At 37.3% G+C, this 19,876-nt stretch overlaps 1 protein-coding gene across 3 annotated transcripts in view; it reads left to right on the forward strand.

The window, feature by feature from the left end:
* The window catches only part of IMPG2 (interphotoreceptor matrix proteoglycan 2), an 89,783-nt gene that overhangs the window by 40,753 nt on the left and 29,154 nt on the right, over positions 1 to 19,876 (forward strand). For all 3 annotated transcript variants that reach the window (XM_041757220.1, XM_041757228.1, XM_041757236.1), the window contains exons 8-10: positions 219 to 239; positions 5,843 to 6,087; positions 10,400 to 10,485. In XM_041757220.1, the coding sequence (XP_041613154.1) occupies positions 219 to 239; positions 5,843 to 6,087; positions 10,400 to 10,485 (352 nt within the window). The remainder of the gene's footprint in view (positions 1 to 218; positions 240 to 5,842; positions 6,088 to 10,399; positions 10,486 to 19,876) is intronic.

The raw sequence follows: 19,876 nt of genomic DNA on the forward strand, positions 1-19,876 counted from the left end.
TTAAAGATAGTAAATATTATCAGTTTTAAAATGGAATCTTTTCTCCTTTGTTTGCTTCCTTCAATCTACATGACTTTGTCAACATCTAATACTATGCAAGCATTTTGATTTAAGGAAACATTTTAGAGTAAATATATTAAGAACTTGCACTTTGATGAATGATATGACAATTATAACTGTTTTAAACTCTACTTAACACTTTCAATTTTTATTTTCAGGTCCCCCAAGGAAAATGGCAGGTAGAGTACTTTTTGGCACTTTTTATAGTCCACTGATTGAAAAGGAACTTTAGAAAATATGATAGCCCTAGGCCCAAGGGAGCATGGCTCAATTCTTTTATAAGTTCCAATGTTAGCACCCATCTCCTTACAGATTGGGGGTTGGCAAACGTTTTTACGTAAGGGGCAGTTAGTAAATATTTTAAGCTTTTCAGGTCGTGCCTTCCTTGTTGCAAATACTTAACTCATCCATCAGATGAATGTAGACATGGGTAATACACTGAAAATGAATGAGTGTGGCTATATTCCAGTAAAACTTATTTATGGAAACTGAAATATGAATTTCATGTAATTTTCACATGTCACAATATATTGTTCCTGTTTTGATTTTTTTCAACTATTTAAAAATATAAAATTTATGAACTCCTAGACACTAGGCTAGGTTTAGCTCACAGGTTGTAGTTTATAAGACCCCTGTCATGGACTGTTGACTGTCAAGTATTTTTAAATGTTGAGTTACACTTAATTTAAAATAGGAATAAAACTTTCCATTAATGTAAATACTTTCAAGTATATTTTGTCATTGAATAATATAATCAAGTGTCACTTTAAGTGGTAAATGAAGGGGAGATCGCTGATCTCTAATAGTTCATATGCAAAAACAACTGGTCTCTGTGATTTCTTAGAAGATGCATAGTATAAAAACATAGCATACCCTTTGTATGGAGGTTGCTTGTCGGTTTTTGCTTTTGGATTCAAATTTATTTAAGATTCATTTTCTCTTAAATTGAGAAGTATAATATGGATTTATGAATCAAATTCATGTGTTAATTATATACATGTTTAGACATACAGTAATCCTACTTCAAGGTAGTATTTTATATTTGAAAAGAGCTTTCTGACCTCTTCATTTCCATTTATATTATTCAAGCAAGTGTTTACCAAATGCCTACTAATTGGACAAACTCTATGCCTACAGAAATTAATAACTCTTGGTTTATTTCCTCTAGGAACAGACAATCTAATGAAAAGTGCATTAGAGATATGTCAAATTACTGATTCTTTTTATTTTTTCATTTTTATTTTCTGAATATCCCTGTGAGGTAGTGAAAATAAGGATTAATATTCTTTTTCTTTCTGGAGGTGAGGATATTTTGCCTGAGACAGACAAACTGATTTGCCATAAGTTACATGACTAGAAGGTATGAGATATTTTGACCAAGGTAACCAGAATTTTGGTTTCTGTACCCAGTATATGTAAACTGTTCTGTGTGTATATATTATAGGTATATGTGTTGATGACTTAGTCCTCAACCAAAAGGCCTGTTTAATTGTTCTCCTCATGGCGTGATTAGAATGTTAAAACAACCCAAACTCTCATGTTAACCCTATGACCAAAAGCATGATATCTAGTTACTGAGTGCTAAGTCCTCTATAGGAACATAGACAGCAATATGAAGCCACTAGATTTTATGATAGAATTATTAACCTAGGAAGTTTCCAGATTGTTCAGTATTGTCAGGTATTAGTCAGCTGATGTAATTGATTCATAACTTTTTGATATACTCATATTCTGAACTGTGGATTAATCAATGTGTGGCACCTAGTCCATTTATATAATATATAACCACTCTCTTTCTCTCCATAAGCATTTATATGCATATGAAAATTTCTATTTGCTTTGTACTTTTCAAGGTGCACACATTATTTTAAGTTAGTAGATTATGCATTTGATATGAGTCAATACTGTATCTGCCTGCTATACTTCAAAACTTCAGCTCCAGGCTTTGAAAGTGTGTGCCTTCTTTCTAACAGAAGAAATTTTATAGAGAAATATCTGAGTTTCTCTGAAATATCTTTATTTTGGTTGATCTTAATGAAAGGTGATACAGTTATTTTTTATGTTGAAAATCTGCACAAGTCAAAAGCCGATCAAGACATTTGAGGTAAGAGAATAAGAAAGGGTAAATTTCACTTCCACCTGATTGATGTTTCTGGAAATAGCTGTCGGAAGGAGAACTTTCCTTTATATAGCAGCTGTTTTAGTCTCCTTTAGAAGATGGAAGATGATGATACAATGGTAGCTGGTTAACTCAGAGGTGCTAAGTGCGGAGAGCCAGCACAGCTTTCTTCAATCAGATCATGTTTTGTTTTCCAATGTGCATTCTGCTTCTTATGTACTTCCTTGGCCTCTTGGCTTTCTTTTATTCTGTCCCTCATCCTGAGGTGCCTCTCTGCTACACTTACTATGCCAGAACTCAGTCTGTTTTGGGTAATAGTGACATTCTCAGCTCCCAGAATAGATGGTTTCTTGATAGCTTAACCACTTCTTTGAGTTCTCTTTCCAGGACAAAAACATGGTAATGAATTGCAGTGTATCTCTGAGGCACTTTATCTTCTTTAATGAATTTATCCTTGCTAGACAAGATAGTCTTTAATAGAAGTGTTATTTTTATATGTCCAAGAGAAATGTTGGGAGACAAATTATATTTTGTCAATAAAGAATAAGGCCAGTAATCTAACCCAGACTGCTTGGTTTGCGCAGATTTCTTGATCCAGGAATATTTTTCTTGATCTTTTCCCTATGATATTTAAAAGTCATGCAAGGCACATGGAAGACTCCCAGTGAAGCTTTGATTCTCTTTTCTGATTTGCTACATAGCATAGGAACGAACTCAAGCACTGCGTGGCACAATCTTTTTCCTCCATTTTTTCCTTATCACTGCTTTCTGTCTTAACATGAAATAGATTGTGCAAAGACCCCAAGAAGCTCACTCTGAAGATATAGTCATGCTCTATACCATCGAGTTTGGAAAGAGCATGCACTTCCTCAGGGTTGGGTTGTGGCTGGGAAGTATGTCTTTAAAATGATTATTCAGGGGGTGCCAGGGTGGTCAGCTGGTTAAGCATCTGCTTAATCATTGACTCAGGTCATGAGCTCAGGGTCCTGGGATCCCAGCCCACATCAGGCTTCCTTAGAGACTTTTATATTTAGAGACTAAAAATTCTTCAGATTAAGTAGGGAGTATCATACTGTCATTTAGGTGGCACAAATTTAGTTGTCTTATCTGCCTACATTACTGAATAAAAGTGACCTTTTTTTTTTTTTTTTTTTCTCAAAAGTATGTATTGAACTACTATGAGCCAAGCATTGTGCTAGATGCTTGGGACACATACTGTGTGGTGAGTTCTGACCAGTAGGTGTCCCTCTTACTGTTTTATTCTACTTCAGGGTCATCATTTGGTTATTTTAGCATATTTTACTGAATTTATTTCTTTACAAAAGAAGATCAGGAATTACCCATGAATCAATATATTCTGGCATGAAAAATTAAGAGACTTAAACAAGTTCTAGACAATAAGCTGATGTCTTACCACTTTGTAGAACATCTGGATATGAAAATAATTCAGTTACTACTTTGTTTTTTTTCAATATTATTTATTTATTCCTTACTGAGAGACACAGGCAGAGGGAGAAGCAGGCTCCCCGTTAGGAGCCTGACTCGGGATTTGATCCCAGGACCATGGGATCACCACCTGAGCCAAAGGCAGATGCTCAACCACTGAGCCACCCAGGTGCCCCCAGTTACTACTTTAAAGCACCCTAAACCACCCTATTAGAAGTTTTAGCTTATCAGATCTAGGAGGAAGATCTTCTAGAATTTACTCGAAGGTACTGGAGGCCCCTCAGTGCCAGATACCATGCTGAACACTGGGGATAGAAACTTAAGGAGAAACTGAAAGGCAGTCACTTTAAACAATTTTTTTTTTACAAAACCACAAAAGCTGTAATCAAAGAAAATATATATAAGTAAGTTCAGAGGGGAAGTGCTTTAATTATTTGTATGCTTTGATTTGGGAATCATTTTCCTCCTAGAAAATGTCTAAAGGAAACAGATTGTTTCCATTGCCTGTCTATATTGAGTGTTTTATCTTTGGGAAGGTAGTGTTCTTTCCTCTGGAAGGATCTTGGTGTGACTTACTGGGTCCTGTTTTAAATAGCTGTGTCTCATAGACTGGCAGGAAGCCACAGTGATGACTAGAGCAAAGCCGTCCTCATAGTGACTTTTTTTGGATAATAGTTTAATTAAAGCTACTGAGAGTATGGCATAGTAGTTCAGAATACAGGTGCTGGAGTCTGGCAGGTCTGTGTTTAAATCTTGACTCTACCACTTACACGTTTCAAAATTTTAGGCAGATCTTCTAACTTCTTTAAATTTCAGTTTCTTCAATAATAATCTGAAGATAATAAAACCTTCACAGGGTTATTTTGAAAATTAAATGAGATAGAGCATGTTACATTGTAAGCATTTTTAGTTGTTAGAGAAATCTGAGAGTCTAGAAGGAGTATTTTTATTGGCTTAAACATTTTATTTATTTTTTAAAAGACTTTATTTATTTATTCATAAGAGACATAGAGAGAGAGGCAAGGGACACAGGCAGAAGGAGAAGCAGGCTCCATGCTTGGTGTGGGACTTGATCCTGGAACTCTAGGATCATTCTCTGGGCGTGAAGGCAGGAGCTAAGCCACTGAGCCACGCAGGGATCCCTGATTAAACATTTTATAATCTGGTGTTATTTCTCCAAAAAGGTTATTTAAGAAAATGTCAAATGACATGTCAACTACTATTTATTTATTTTTACTTTACCCTTTTTTCTAAGAAATCCCTTTGTTTTCTCATGGAAACATAAGAGTGAAAAAGCCCAATCTGACAATTACTTGTTAACTCATCAAGGTTTTATTCAACTCATTAATGAAGGAGCCAGAGGAAAAATGAAAGCAAGTTTGTAGAGCACTTGAAAAAAAGAAATTTATATAGTCAATTTGGACAATAGTTTAATGGATTGATTAAAGGATTAGGGTAGTAAAATCAAACTTTGGAGTCATCATTGCTACCAGGCCAAAAAAAACTGAATCACATCTAGTTTTATTGCAGTTTTAGTATCAAACTTTATAGGACTGTAAATGATCTGGACTATCAAACATAATTACGTCTCCTCAGAGACTTAGATAAACTGTCATATTAGAAACTATTCTAGCATGATACTAAAAAAAATCACAAGTCATCAATTTGCTTTATTTCCAAGTACTTCCTATTTTCCTTTCCTGATAACTATGTTTTAGTTCATAGTAATTAAGCCTCTTCATGGCTTTACCACCCTCCTCCTGTTGTGGAGTACATAGTCTATCCAACAGCAGGAAGAAAGATATATGAGAGGATTACCCGTTGTTGGGTGGAGTTAGATGATTTTGTTTTAAATCAGGGAGGAGAAATGCTAATAGGGAAAGAAGGAAGCAGGTTGATGGTGGAGAGGAGCTATTGGCTCTGAGGGAGGAAAGAAGGGATGAGAATGGTGGGGAAGATTGTGTTCACATATTCTGCAGGGTTGTCTCTATGACCTCCTTAGAACTTTTTCCATGTTCCTAGGGCTGTGAACCTCTGTTGTCTAGGAAGCAGGAGAGGATGGCAAAAGGTCCAGAGTCTGCAGAGAATTGTGGTAGAATCCGTGCTTTTTGAGACCACCCTCCCCCTCCCCATGGGTGCAGTGTTGTACTCCATGGATTCAAAGCTCCTTTCTTTGTGCTTAGTGGGGCCTAATGTGTTCTCTCTTTTCATCCATAGCGGCATAGATGTTCACTATGCAGTTACCTTCAATGGTGAGGCCATTGGCAATACCACCTGGGACCTAATTAGCCTTCATTCCAACAAGGTGGAAAACCACGGTCTTGTGGAACTGGATGATAAGCCCACTGCCGTTTATGCAATTAGCAACTTCAGAGATTATATTGCTGAGACACTGCATCAGAATTTTTTGCTGGGGAACTCTTCTTTGAATCCAGATCCTGACTCCCTTCAGCTTATCAATGGTGAGTTGATATCCATCATAAAATCCTTGTACACTGTTAGTTTCTTTTCCAATATACTTTGGTGAGAACTAATTTCCTTAATTAGTTAGATGAGAAAGGAGCCATCCTGGTATGAATGAGCTGTGGCCCTACAGCTATGTTGGATAGATCAGTCAGGAGCTCTTAGGATATATGTAGACAAAAGGCCACAAAGAGTGGAGAAAGTAGAGAACAGCATGACATTTAGAAGTAGTGTAGGGAAATGGGAGCAAAGTGTAAGAAAAAGGGAAATAGAATATGCAAGTATGAGTTGGAACAGGTTATAGTACTACCAGGCCAACTGACACATTAATTCTCCACGGGCAAATCAACTGGTATAAAGACTTAAAAGCCAGAGAATTCTCCACGGGCAAATCAACTGGTATAAAGACTTAAAAGCCAGAAGCTACAAAGAGTAGCTCAGGAAAGTTCAAGGAAGATCCTGGTCACAGAAGAACTGATAATGGGTGGTAGGCAAAATCCCAGAGAATTCAGTACCAAGTATGAGGTCAGAGAGCTGGAGAGATCCAGTTATGATACGAAATCAGCAAGTGGATCTGGGATCATCACGGAGGGGTTGACTATGGATTTAGAGTCTAAAGAGTGGCCTAGTTAATCTCGGACTGAAGTTTACCAAGAATCTGTTTACTAGGGATGCCCGGGTGGCTCAGTGGTTGAGCGTCTACCTCCGGCCCAGGGTGTGATCCTGGAGACTCGGGATCAAGTCCCGCATCGGGCTCCCTGCGTGGAGCCTGCTTCTACCTCTGCCTGTGTCTCTCATGAATAAATAAATAAAATCTTAAAAAAAAATCTGTTTATTAGTGTTGCAACCGTTTAACTCATCAGGGACATGGTATCCTGTTAAATTACTTACTACTTCATCTTTACTTCTTTATGATTTCTTCACTCATGGGTAGTTTAGCTTTTAAAATTTTACTGAAATGATTGCATGGGAGTAATACCAGCTGCCAAACCAGGAAAATTAATGAATGAGAGGCAGTACTAACAATGATGCATTTTTATAGCCTCTTCATTTCCCACATTTTCTTTTTTTTTTTTTTTTTAATTTTTATTTATTTATGATAGTCACAGAGAGAGAGAGAGAGAGGCAGAGACACAGGCAGAGGGAGAAGCAGGCTCCATGCACCGGGAGCCTGACGCGGGACTCGATCCCGGGTCTCCAGGATCGCGCCCTGGGCCAAAGGCAGGCGCCAAACCGCTGCGCCACCCAGGGATCCCCATTTCCCACATTTTCTTAAGAGAAAAGAGTTTGTATCTTTTCAGACAGCTATCACCTTATCCTCTGTGTGTATATGTGTGTGTGTAAATAAATACAAATATGAGAGAGAGAGAGAGAGAGAGAGAAAAGACAGAAAAAAACTTTAACAAAATTTTACTATGTATAAAATACATTTACTTCCTAAAGAAGATATTTTTTGAGGGCTGAACTAAAACTTTAAATCGCTTTTCAGTTATTTTGGCTACTAAACTGATGTTTCCTTAAAATGACAGTGTGCTAAGACAGGACCACAAAGTGGCTTGACTTCAGATGGCTTATATAGTGGAGAAACTATTTTGTTTTTTAATTGATTATTTATTTTAGAGAGAGAGAGAGAGAGAGAGAGAGAGAGAGAGCATAAGCAGGGGGAAGAGCAGAGGGAGAGAAGAAAAAGAGAATCTGAAGCAGACCTCCTGCTGAGTGTGGGGCTTCATCTCACCACCCTGAGATCACAGCCTGAGCTGAAGCTTAGAGTTGGAAGCTTAACCAACTGCACCACCCAGGTTCTTCTAAAGTGGAGAAACTCTTTCTTCATGGATGATAGTGCTATTAGGCTATCAGTTCTAAAACACCGGGGAACCTTTGTATTTTGGAGCAGTGCATGTATCCTGAGTGTACTTTTTCATCATTGTATCTTGTTAGAAAACCTGAGCCAGATAAAATAGTGACAAGAGAAGGGGCTTGTTATAATCTGAAGTTGCTGGAGTCCTTTTGGCAAGGCTAGCTTAGTCTAGCTGGGAGCTACCTAAGGGGACAGCAAATAGTCAGAAAGTCCCAGAAATCTGGATATTGGGATCAAAGAAAAACATATAAGCTAGGAGGTCATGACCTGAAGGAGCTGGGAACCTAAACTGAGCATAAGGTATAGACACCAAGTAACGAGGGTAGTGGGAGAATGACCTGGAGGCTAGGGTATGCAACAGGCAAAGTGAGATTGTTTAGGAAACTAAATCCACATATAGCATAGGAAGGTCTTCCTTTTATGTGGAGCCTTGTAGTAGAGCTACCTCTTAGAAGGTGTCCTAAAAAGGAGTTTAACAACTGAGAATTTCTAAGTAAATTTAACAAAAACTTTAGAATATACAGGAGAAACTAATTCAGTGCTTTATCTTTCATTAGATGTGCGTTTCAATTGCACAGAACTTTTGTCTCTAATATCTATTTCTGGGATCCCTGGGTGGCGCAGCGGTTTGGCGCCTGCCTTTGGCCCAGGGCGCGATCCTGGAGACCCGGGATCGAATCCCACATCAGGCTCCCGGTGCATGGAGCCTGCTTCTCCCTCTGCCTGTGTCTCTGCCTCTCTCTCTCTCTCTCTCTGTATGACTATCATAAATAAATAATAAAATAAAAATAAATGAATAAAATCTATTTCTATTGTCCTGCCAACTTAGAATGCTGAAAGACTTCAGTTTTCTAGGTAACCTGGTCATCATTTCTTAAAGATGTATCATCCTTTCCGGGTGCTAATTTTCCATAGAAGACAAGATCATGGTATATACAACTGAAAGAGAGTTTTGGGAAATACTTAAATCAAAGAGGGTTTTTGGCTTCTCATTGGCCTCTTTATGTCAGGCCAGTGGTAACAGATGAATAAAAAGAGATTCTGCTTCTATATTAGGTGGATATACCAGACCAAATCCTTTTTTTTTTTCCTTTAGCTTTTATAGATTCCCTCTCCCCTTCAGGCAAAATCAATTTCTTCTTTGTATCCCATACATTGTATATATATCCCTCACATCATTTTATAATTTGTATTTATCTCTCTGACATAGGGAATACTTACACAGGAAAAACTTGGCTTTATGTTATAGTCTCAACTTTATCAAAGTCTGTAATAACTAAGCAAGGTTTCAGGAAGCCTTTGCTGAATTAAGTTTTATAATCTACTGTCTTACCTTTTTTGCTCTTCAATGTTGGTAATAGTGATAAACTCTCTGGTGTCCTAGCCCATTTTTCAAGGATAATTTTCTTTCAGAAAGGAAATAATTTTTCATAATCTTCTCCATTCTTAGCAGTCAAATAAGTTGAGATTTCAGTTTAACTTCCTTATTAAAATGAAAATAAAATTAAAAACATCTGCTTCACAGGCATCTTGAAAAGAGTAAACAATGCTTGAAAGAAGAAAAAGAAATAACAGGAATATTTTAAGTGTAATAATGAGAATATTTTATGTTGGAATCTTATAAATGAGATAGATTGTGTTAATGTTGATGCAGGCAGGCCAGGTCTGAGGACCCAGAGAGGGTTTCACAGGACCAGTCAAAGAGGGTCCTTGGTGACACACACAGGATAGAAATCAAGTATAAGCCGGCAGGAAGTGAGAGCAAAGTTTATTGAAGATATATATGGAGAGAGCAGTTACCAGACAGAGTGTCTGGGAGACTTGGAAAAGGAGAGTCTTGTCTTTGCTTGGGGCCTGGGGTTTTCAATGAAGATTGTGGTTGGGTGTACATGTTCTCTCAGGCATCTGGGAACCAACTAGAACAAGGACAAGGGTCCAGGTGTCCTGCTGGACAAGCCACTTATTCCTTGGAGCCAGGGCATCTTGGCATTGAGATGTCTAGTGCCCGTGGTCTGGAATACACATATGATGGCCTTGTCGAGTCATTCTCCCATAGCCCTTCCTTAGATGTTATCTATTGTGCTGGAAGGCTCTAAAAACATCATAACTTCTTGTCCTTACAAGGAGGACATACACTATTTGTTTTATGAGGCATATATAAAGTGAGGATGGAGATTCTAGGGAGAATAGAAGCAGGAAAAAAAGTAAAAAGCAGATTTTTGTGGAGTCCTTTAGTTTCCCTATCTCAATATAGGTAAAATAATGGAAAAGTAATAAACATTTTCTTTCTTTTTTTTTTTTTTTGTAATAAACATTTTCTAAGCAAGTCTCCCGTATCTGTTGTGCCAAGATCTAAACCAGAAAAAGGAACAACTTGGTTTTTAGTTGTCCCTGAAACTCAAATACAATAGTGTCTCAACAAAATATGTTCCTTAATATTGTTCTTTCTTCAGTGAGAGGAGTTTTACTTCCTGAAACTGAAGACCAAGTTTGGAACACCCAAAGTTCAAGTCTTCAACCAACCCCAACATCCATTCTGGTAAGTATGTTTCTATGTTATATGCCTAGAATCAGGCCCTCAAACTTCTTTTCTTTATACACTCACCTGCTTACTTTGGCAGCATGAATTTCCTAAGCTGTTCCTGTTTCAAATATTTTCTTACATCATCCTTGGAACATCATTCACAGTTGTCAGCTCCAGAGTCCCAGGTATTGGTTCAGAAAATTTAAGCCTTCTGCAGTGGTTAAATGAAGTCTGCAGCAGTTAATTGCCGAGCTCTACATGTGGTATAAAACTTATTTATGGTTTATACTTGTTTGGTAATAATTAAGCTCTAAGTGCCCAATGAGTTGTCCTCTAAAAGTTACTCAGAAGTAGTTTTTATAACCAAGACTGTAAATTGATATACATAGGTACAGAGTATAGATTTGCATTCCAAGGATTGTATTGAAGAAAATTGTTAGACTTCAAAGCATATAGAATAGCTTGTGTATGGGAGAGAGAGAGAAGAATAAAAGTAGCAGCTATCTGACAAATGACAGAGACTCAAAAATCAGGCCTCCTTTTAATCTGTGCTGAAAACATTTCCATTCACACAGAAACATTGTGAAATGAATGTTCCTTTTTGTTCTTACCACTCAACTCCGTTGGGTGTTCCTCTATTCCTTCCAAACCTCCACTTGCCATTTCACCTACTAAGAGGCATCTAGTAGAAAAGAAAGTGGCTACCTTGAGTGTAGTTGAAACAACAGCAGGGACACCTACAATCACAACACACACCTGTAGAGACTACCTGGTTATAAAGCATCCATGAATCTTTTGTTATCTCATAGAATAATGGGACTCCCTTCTAATTCCCTACTCTTACTCTCTTGAGACTTTTCTGGCTCATAGAAGCTTTTTGAAATACTTGTTTCTTGATTTTAATCCTGCAATGAACATAAACAAAGTCTGCCCCCAAATCACTTAGCCATTAATATATGCAGTCATTTCTCGTATTCTGTTGTAGAGCAGCTCAGTTTTGAAATGTGGTGTCACTGGAAGTACTCTTTTCATTGAGTTCCATATTGGAGAAAAAAGATTAGGGAGGATTGATAATAGAGATTACATTATTTGGTGTTTATTCATTCACTTATTCATTCATTCAAGTATATTTATTTAGTGCTTTTCACGTGCCAAGTGCTGGGGAAGCCGAGATGAATAAAGATGTGGGCTTGCTCTCAAGAAGTTTCCAGTCTGGTAGACAGACTTCTACACAAATAGGACTTCTGTGCTATCATAGAAGTCCATTCAGGATGCAGTGGCAGAGGATGGTGATTCACTGTGAACATGGCACCACTAGTCATTCCTTCTAATCATATTCATCTCAAGCTTCTCTAACCACAGAACTGTGATGATGAGATTTAGAATGTTGTTGTAAAGATAGGAATTTCAATATGAGCTGGAGGTTGTAAGCTGGAGACCAGCCAGCTGGATGTGCTTTGGGACCAAATTTTTAAAGAAGCCAACATTTAACAATCAGGATATTTTTGCAGGAAAATGCAGATTTCTAACTTCTTTTGAAAACCGGGAAGATCTGGTATTTAGTTTGGGTTTGGAAAGCAGCTGCCCCTTTACTGATGACAAGTACTGACTAACTGGGCTCACATGGTGCCTATAATGTGGTTCTATTTGCATTAAAGGCAATCTCTCCATTTTTTGAATAGTGGTAACTGTGGGGCAGTAAGTAACAATTTGAGGAGACAGTGGAATGTTAATGGATAATGATAAGGCATGAAAAAAAGAATGATTAGCTAGAAGTGTGTAGTTACTGTTTTTTCTTTTTTGGAGGGGGAAAGCTGTTAACATGATTTTGTTCTTTTATAGAAATGAGATTAATTTTTTTATAGATTGATTTTAGGAATTATTTTAGAGGTAGGAATTTTTAGATATTGAATTTGACACTTTTTGGCATCCTAACTTGGAAAATCACATGTTGCACAGTATGCTTTCTATAGCACTAGCAAGCTTTTCAGTTGGCATTCACAGAAGTGAAACTTGGCCAGTATAAGTTAATATACTACATTGAACTAAAGGAAGAATTTTTGAGTTGAATTTGTTACTATGGGAACATCTATTCCTATAAAAATAAATGAAGTGCTATTGCTGGCACATATAGGTATACCTTTCACAATGTAAGAATACCATTTTTTAGGGGGCACGTATTTGGAAGAGATGGTCATCCTTATTTAAAAAGTCAAGTTGTAGGGTGCATGGGCGGCTCAGGCAGTTAAGCATCTGACTCTTGATTTCTGCTCAGTTGATGATCTCAGGTCGTGAGATTGAACCTCACCTTGGGCTCACACTGCTTGAGATTCTCTCTCTCCCCCTCTGCCTTCATTCCTCCCTATGCTCATGTTGTCTCTCTCTCAAAATAAATAAATACAATCTTTTTTAAAAAGTCAAGTTGTTTACTTTCACTGTTTATTTGCCTTATTTGTGGCTTGTATTTTATCAGAGATATTATGTATTGTTTCAATTTTTATGGAATGAAAGGGCATTCGTAGATATACTGAAATTGTGTATATTGTTTGGGGATTTCCTTTTCATTAAGGATTAAGCTGTTTTCCTGATGTGTGTCAGGTCGTAGGTTCTGTGTAGTAAAATTCAGTTTTTTCAGCAAGGGTTAAAGAGCTTACGCCATTTCACTTAGAATTCTGAAAAATTTCACATGTAGAATTTGCAAGGATATAAATATGCCTGACTCAACTGGAGGAATATGTGCCTTTAACACATCTCTAGAAGTGATTTTAGATAATTAAGAGGAATAAAAGTAAATTCCCTGGTATAGTATGATTGTCTTCATTCTAACTACTTTTTTGAGGAACAAACAGGCATTGAGCAAATGGCCTTCTTGCTTCTCCTTGAGTGTACATCTGGTTTTAAATACTAGAAAAAGAAATGGGAAAGGAAGAAAGTTTTCTGACTATACAAACAACCTCCATATTCAACCTAGCAGATATTTACATATTAGAAAATAGGGTTTCCTCTCTATCTTTGCTCTGTTTACCTGGGCCTTACCGACCTGTGGACATAGGATAATCTGAATGAGAATGGACTGCTGAGGCTGTTGGTTCTAGTTTCTCCTCTGGGAATCCTTTTGCCACTGGTTATAGATACTTATACATATCTCTCAATGAACAGCCTAGTATGATGGGCAAAGCACGGGAACTAAGAACTCTAGAAACTCGGGAGTATAGTTCTGATTTTTTTTCCTCTATTTTCTTTGGGCATTTCACTTCTATGAGATGCAGTTTCTTATCTTTAATCGACAAGGTTAGACCACATGATTCAAGAATCCTATTCTAAAATTTGATACTTCTGTTTTGTTCACGCATATGTACACACTAACCCCCCTAAAATGGTACTGAGACTCAGTTTCCAATATGTGAAGGGGGAGTGAGTGTTCCCACATAGCACCACATAATTCTCCAGACACCAGCTGGGTGTTCAAGGATTCAACTCAATTCTGACACTATCTACCCAGAGAGATAGCATCAGATTCCACAGGTTAAGGGCTCAGTTCTACAAGACTGCCCCCCTACTTCCACTTCAGACATCAGATATTGCAAGCCTCGGTTGCTACCTGTACTTCTGACCTACAAGCTATAAATCACAGGTTCCCATGACCTCTTCCTCAAGTTTGGTTGATTTGCTAGAATGGCTCACAGAACTCAGAGAAACATTTTACTTACTAGATTACCGATTTATTATAAAAGGATACAACCCAGGAATGGCCTGATGGAAGAGATGCATAGGGCAAGGTATGTGGGAAGGGGCACAGAGCCAAGCTCTTGCCAGGTATGCCACTCTCCTCAAATATCCAGGTGCTCACTAACCCAGAAGCTCTCTGGACTCTATCCTTTTGGGGTTTTATGGAGGCTTCATTACATAAGTGTGATTGATTACATCGTCAGCTATTAGTAACTGATTCAACCTCTAGCCCCTCCCCCCCTCCCTGAAGGCCATGGGATAGGACAGAAAGTTCCACCCTTAATCACATGGTTGGCTTCATGGGCAACAAGTCCCAATCCATAGGTGCCCTCTAAAAGTTATCCCATTAACATGACAAAACATACTATAATAACTCTCAACACTTAGGAAATTCCAAGGGTTTTGGGATGTGTGAGCCACGAACTGTGGATCCTAAGACCAGATACATATTTTTAATGAATTACAATATTATACCTTCTTTCCTAACATAAGATTTAGAAACCAAAGGAAAGTCTTTTAAGCACCTGAGCTTTTAAGCACCTAAGCTAGTATTTTTATTTAATTTGTTTTCCTTTCACCCTCTGGACTTCAATTTGTTGACTTTTCATTTATCTGGAATTGAACTCTTACTCTGTCCATCTGATCATTCCTTTTTTTCTTCCCAGGTTTACTGAGATATGATTGATATATAACATTATGTAAGTTTTAAGTCATACATGATGATTTGATACACTTACATGGTGGGAAATAATTACCATGGTAGGGTTAGGTAACACTTTCATCACCCCACATAAGTACTTTTTTTTTTTTTTTTGTGGTGAAAACATTTAAGATCTACTCTCTTAGGAGTTTTCAAGTATGGGGCAGCCCAGGTGGCTCGGTGGTTTAGCACCGCCTTCAGCCCAGGACATGATCCTGGAGACCCAGGATCGAGTCCCATGTCAGACTCCCTGCATGGAGTCTGCTTCTCCCTCTGCCTGTGTCTCTGCCTCTCTCTCTCTCTCTCTCTCTCTCTCGCTGTGTCTCTCATGAATAAATAAATTTAAAAAATGAAAAGGAAAAAAAAAGGTGTTTGCAGTATGTAATACAGCATTGTACATTATAGTTTGACATTATATGTTTGACCCCCAGAACTTACTAATCTTATAACTGGAAATTTTTACCCTGTGGCCAACATCTCCTCATTTCCCCCAACCCCCCACCCCTGGAAATAATCATTCTTGTCTCTATTTATAAAAATTCAGCTTTTTTAGACTCCACATATAAGTGGTATCAGGCAGTATTTGTGTTTTTGTCTAGTTCATATCACTTAGCATAATGTCCTCAAGATCCATCCACGTTGTCATAAACAGCAAGATTTCTTTCTCATGGCTGAAAAGCATTCAGTTTGTGTGTGCTGTGTGTGTGTGTGTATGTGTGTGTGTGAGATATAGTCCGACTTATTAATTTTTGCTTGTTGCCTTTCCTTTTGATGTCATATCCAAAAATCATTGACAAGACTAATGTCAAGGATATTTTTCTTCTATGAGTTTTACAGTTTAAGGTCTTATTTTTAAGTCTTGAATCCATTTTTAATTAATTTTTGTGAGTGGCGTCAGGGGTCCACTTTCATTCTTTTGCATATGATTATCCAGTTTTCCCAACTCCATTTATTGAGGAGACTATCCTTTCCCCACTGGGTATTTTCTCAGCTCCCTTGTAATATCAATTGACTGTGCATCTTTGGATTTATTTCTGAGAAATTCTCTCTCTTTGGTCCATGTGTCTGTTTTTTTTTTTAATTTTTCTTTTATTGGAGTTCAATTTGCCAACATATAGCAGAACACCCAGTGCTCATCCCGTCAAGTGCCCCCCTCAGTGCCCATCACCCAGTCACCCCAACCCCCTGCCCACCTCCGCTTCCACTACCCCTTGTTCATTTCCCAGAGTTAGGTGTCTCTCATGTTTTGTCACCCTCACTGATATTTTCACTCCTTTCCCCTTTATTCCCTTTCACTAATTTTTATATTCCCCTAATGAATGAGACCATATAATATTTGTCCTTCTCAGATTGACTTATTTCCATGTGTCTGTTTTTATGCCAATATGTTACTGTTTTGATTACTATAATGAAATTACTATATTGCTTTGTAAAGTAGTTGCTTCATATTGTAGTTTAAAATCAAGAAGTGTAATAGTGTATGGTTTTCTTCTTTTCTCAGGATTGCTTTATTTTTATTTTTATTTTTATTTTTTTTAATTCTTTTTTTTAAAGATTTTATTTTTATTATTTATTCATGAGAGACCCAGAGAGAAAGGTGGAGACACAGGCAGAGAGAGGAGAAGCAGACTCCCTGCAGGGAGCCTGATGTGGGACTCGATCCCAGGACTCCAGGATCATGCCCTGGGCCAAAGGCAGACGCTCAACCACTGAGCCACCCAGGTGTCCCTCAGGATTGCTTTAGATATTCAGGGTCTTTTGTAGTTCTTTATGAATTTTAGGATCGTTTCTTCTCTTTCTAAAATGCTACTGGAATTTTAATAGGGATTGCACTGAATCTGAAGATGTCTTTGGCTAGTATGGACTTTTTAACAGTATTAATTTTTCCAATCTGTGAATACAGAATATGCTTCCATTTATGTGTGTCATCTTTAGTCTTTCACCAAAGTCTTATTGTTTTCACTACATGGATCTGTCACCTACTTGGTTATATTGATTTCTAAGGCTGTTAACTGTTTTAGATGCTATTATAAAAGGAATTATTTTTCTTTTTCCAATAGCTTGTTTTTAATGTACAGGAATGTAGTCGATATCTGTATATTGATCCTATTGTATCCTATAACTTTACTTAATTCATTGATTTGTTCTAACAGTTTTTTTAAAAGATTATTTATTTTAGAGGATGTGAGTGGGGGAAAGGGCAGCGGGAAAAGGACAGAATTTCAAGCAGACTCCCCACTGAGGGCAGAGCCTGATGCAGGGCTCAGTCTCATGACCCTGAGATCATGACCTGAGTTGAAATCAAGAGTTAGACCCTTAACCAGCTGAGCCAACCAGGTGCCCCCATTCTAACAGTTTTTTTTTTTATTTCTTTAGGATATTATATATGTAGGATCATGCCCTCTTAAACAGACCATTTTACCTCTTGCTTTCTGATTTGAATGCCTTTTATTTAGTCTTCTTGCCTAATTGCCTTGACTGGGACTTTTAATATTATACTGAATAAGATGATGGAGTGAGAACCCTTGTCTTGTTCCTCATCTTAGCAGGAAAGCTTCAGCCTTTCACAATTGAGTATGATATTTGCTGTGGGTTTGTCATATGTGACCTTTATTATGTTGAGATATGTTCCTTCTGTACCCAATTTATTGAGGGTTTTTATCATGAAAGAATGCTGAATTTTGTCAGATACTTCCTGTATCTGTGGAGATGATTTTTTATTCTTTATTTTATTAATGTGGTATATCACATTTATTGATTTGTATATGTTGACTCATCCTTGTATCCCAGGGATAAGTCCTCTCCTGACCCTGGCATATGATTCTTCTAATTTTCTTTGAATTCAGTTTGCTAATATTTTGTTGGCAATTTTTGCATTACATTAATCAGAGATATTGGTCTGTCATAGGGAGAAGCAGGCTTCTCGCAGGGAGCCCGATGTGGAATTCCTCTGAGTAGAACAGGGTTTTGGTTGCAGTGGGAGGTCCCCTTCTTTGGTGTTTCAGTCTTTAGGTTGCCCTTTTTAACCTTTCCACCAGCATCAGCCTTCCTGGTTTCACATTTCTTCTCTCTAGTATCTGGCTTTTCAGCTTTTTCACCTACCAACTTGGAAGATGGGAAAAAGCAGTCTGTGTCCATTTTTTCTTTCTTTTTTTTTTTTTTAATTTTATTATTTTATGATAGTCACAGAGAGAGAGAGAGAGAGAGAGAGAGAGAGAGAGAGAGAGAGAGAGAGGCAGAGACATAGGCAGAGGGAGAGGGAGAAGCAGGCTCCATGCACCGGGAGCCTGACGCGGGATTCGATCCCGGGTCTCCAGGATCGCGCCCTGGGCCAAAGACAGGCGCCAAACCACTAGCGCCACCCAGGGATCCCTGTGTCCATCTTTTAAACCAGATTGTCTTTGTTACTGAGTTGTATGAGTATTTAATATGTTTTAGGTATTAACCCATTATTGAATATATGATTTGCAAGCATCTTCTCCCATTCAGTTAATTATCTTTTCATTTGTTGATGGCATCTTTCAGTGTAGAGAAGCTTTTTAGTGGGACATAGTGTCATTTGTTTATTTTTGTTGCTCCTGCCTTTGGAGCGAGATCCAAAAATTATCGCTAAGACCAATGTCAAGGGGCTTACTGACTATGTTTTTTCTTCTAGGCATTTTATAGTTTCTGGTCTTACAATTCAAGTCATTTTGATTGGATTCTCTCTTCCATTGATCTGTGTGTCTGTTTTTATGCCAATACTATACTGTTTTGATTACTCTAACTTTTTAGTATAGATTAAACTCAGGGAGCGTGATATCTCTGGCTTTGTTCTTCTTCAAGATTGCTTTGCCTATTTGGGGTCTTTCGTGATTCCATACAAATTTTAGAATTAGTTTTCCCAGTTTTGTGAAAAAATGCCATTGTAATTTTGATAAGGATTACATTGAATCTGTACAGATTGCTTTAGGTCATGTGGATGTTTTAATAATATTATTTCAATTCAGGAACATGGAATACTTTCCATTTATTTGTGTCTTTACTTTCTTTCATCAGTGTCATAATTTTCAGTATGCAGGTCTTTCACCTCCTTGGTTAAATTTATTCCTAGGTATTTTATTCTTTTTGATACAATTGTATATGATTGTTTTCTTGATTTTAAGATTTCTTGATTTTTTCTGATAGTTTCTTATTAGTGTATAAGAATGCAACAGAATATTTTTTGAGTGTTTGGTGGAGTTTGCCAATGAGACCATCTGGTCCTGGTCTTTTCTTTGGAGGCTTTTGATTCAATCTCCTAACTAGTAATTGGTCTATTCATATTCTCTGTTTCTTCCTGATTTAATCTTGGAAGATTGTTTGATGTTAGGAATTTCTCCATTTCTTCTAGATTATCCAATTTGTTTATAGTAGTTTCTTCTGATCCTTTGTAGTTCTGTGATATCAATTGTAACTTTGCTTTTATTACTGGTTTTATGTATTTGAGCCCTCTCTTTATTCCTTGGTGAGTCTAGCTAAAGGTTTGTCAATTTTGTTTATCTTTTTGAAGAAAAGCTCTTAGTTTCAATGATCTTTTCTGTTGCCCTTTTAATCTTCATTTCATTTATTTCCATTATTTCCTTCCTTCTACTAATTTTGGGGTTTTGTTGTTGTTTTTGTTATTCTTCTTTTTCTGTTTCCTTTGGGTATAAAGTGGTTAGATTGTTGATTTGAGATTTTTCTTAGTTTTTGAGGTAGGCCTCTATTGCTATGAACTTCCCTTTTATAACCACGTTTGCTGCACCTCATAAATTTTTGTATAATATATTTTTGTTTTCATTTGCCTGTAGGTATTTTTTTTATTTCTCCTTTGATTTCTTTGATGACCCATTGGCTCTACAGTAGCATGTTTAATATCCATATTTTTTGTGTTTTACCATTTCCTTTCTGTAATTGATTTCTATTTTCACATCATTGTGGTCAGAAATGATGCTTTATATGATTTCAGTCTTATTG

This window comes from Vulpes lagopus, chromosome 1, assembly GCF_018345385.1.
Source record: "Vulpes lagopus strain Blue_001 chromosome 1, ASM1834538v1, whole genome shotgun sequence".
Classification (NCBI taxonomy): Eukaryota; Metazoa; Chordata; class Mammalia; order Carnivora; family Canidae; genus Vulpes; species Vulpes lagopus.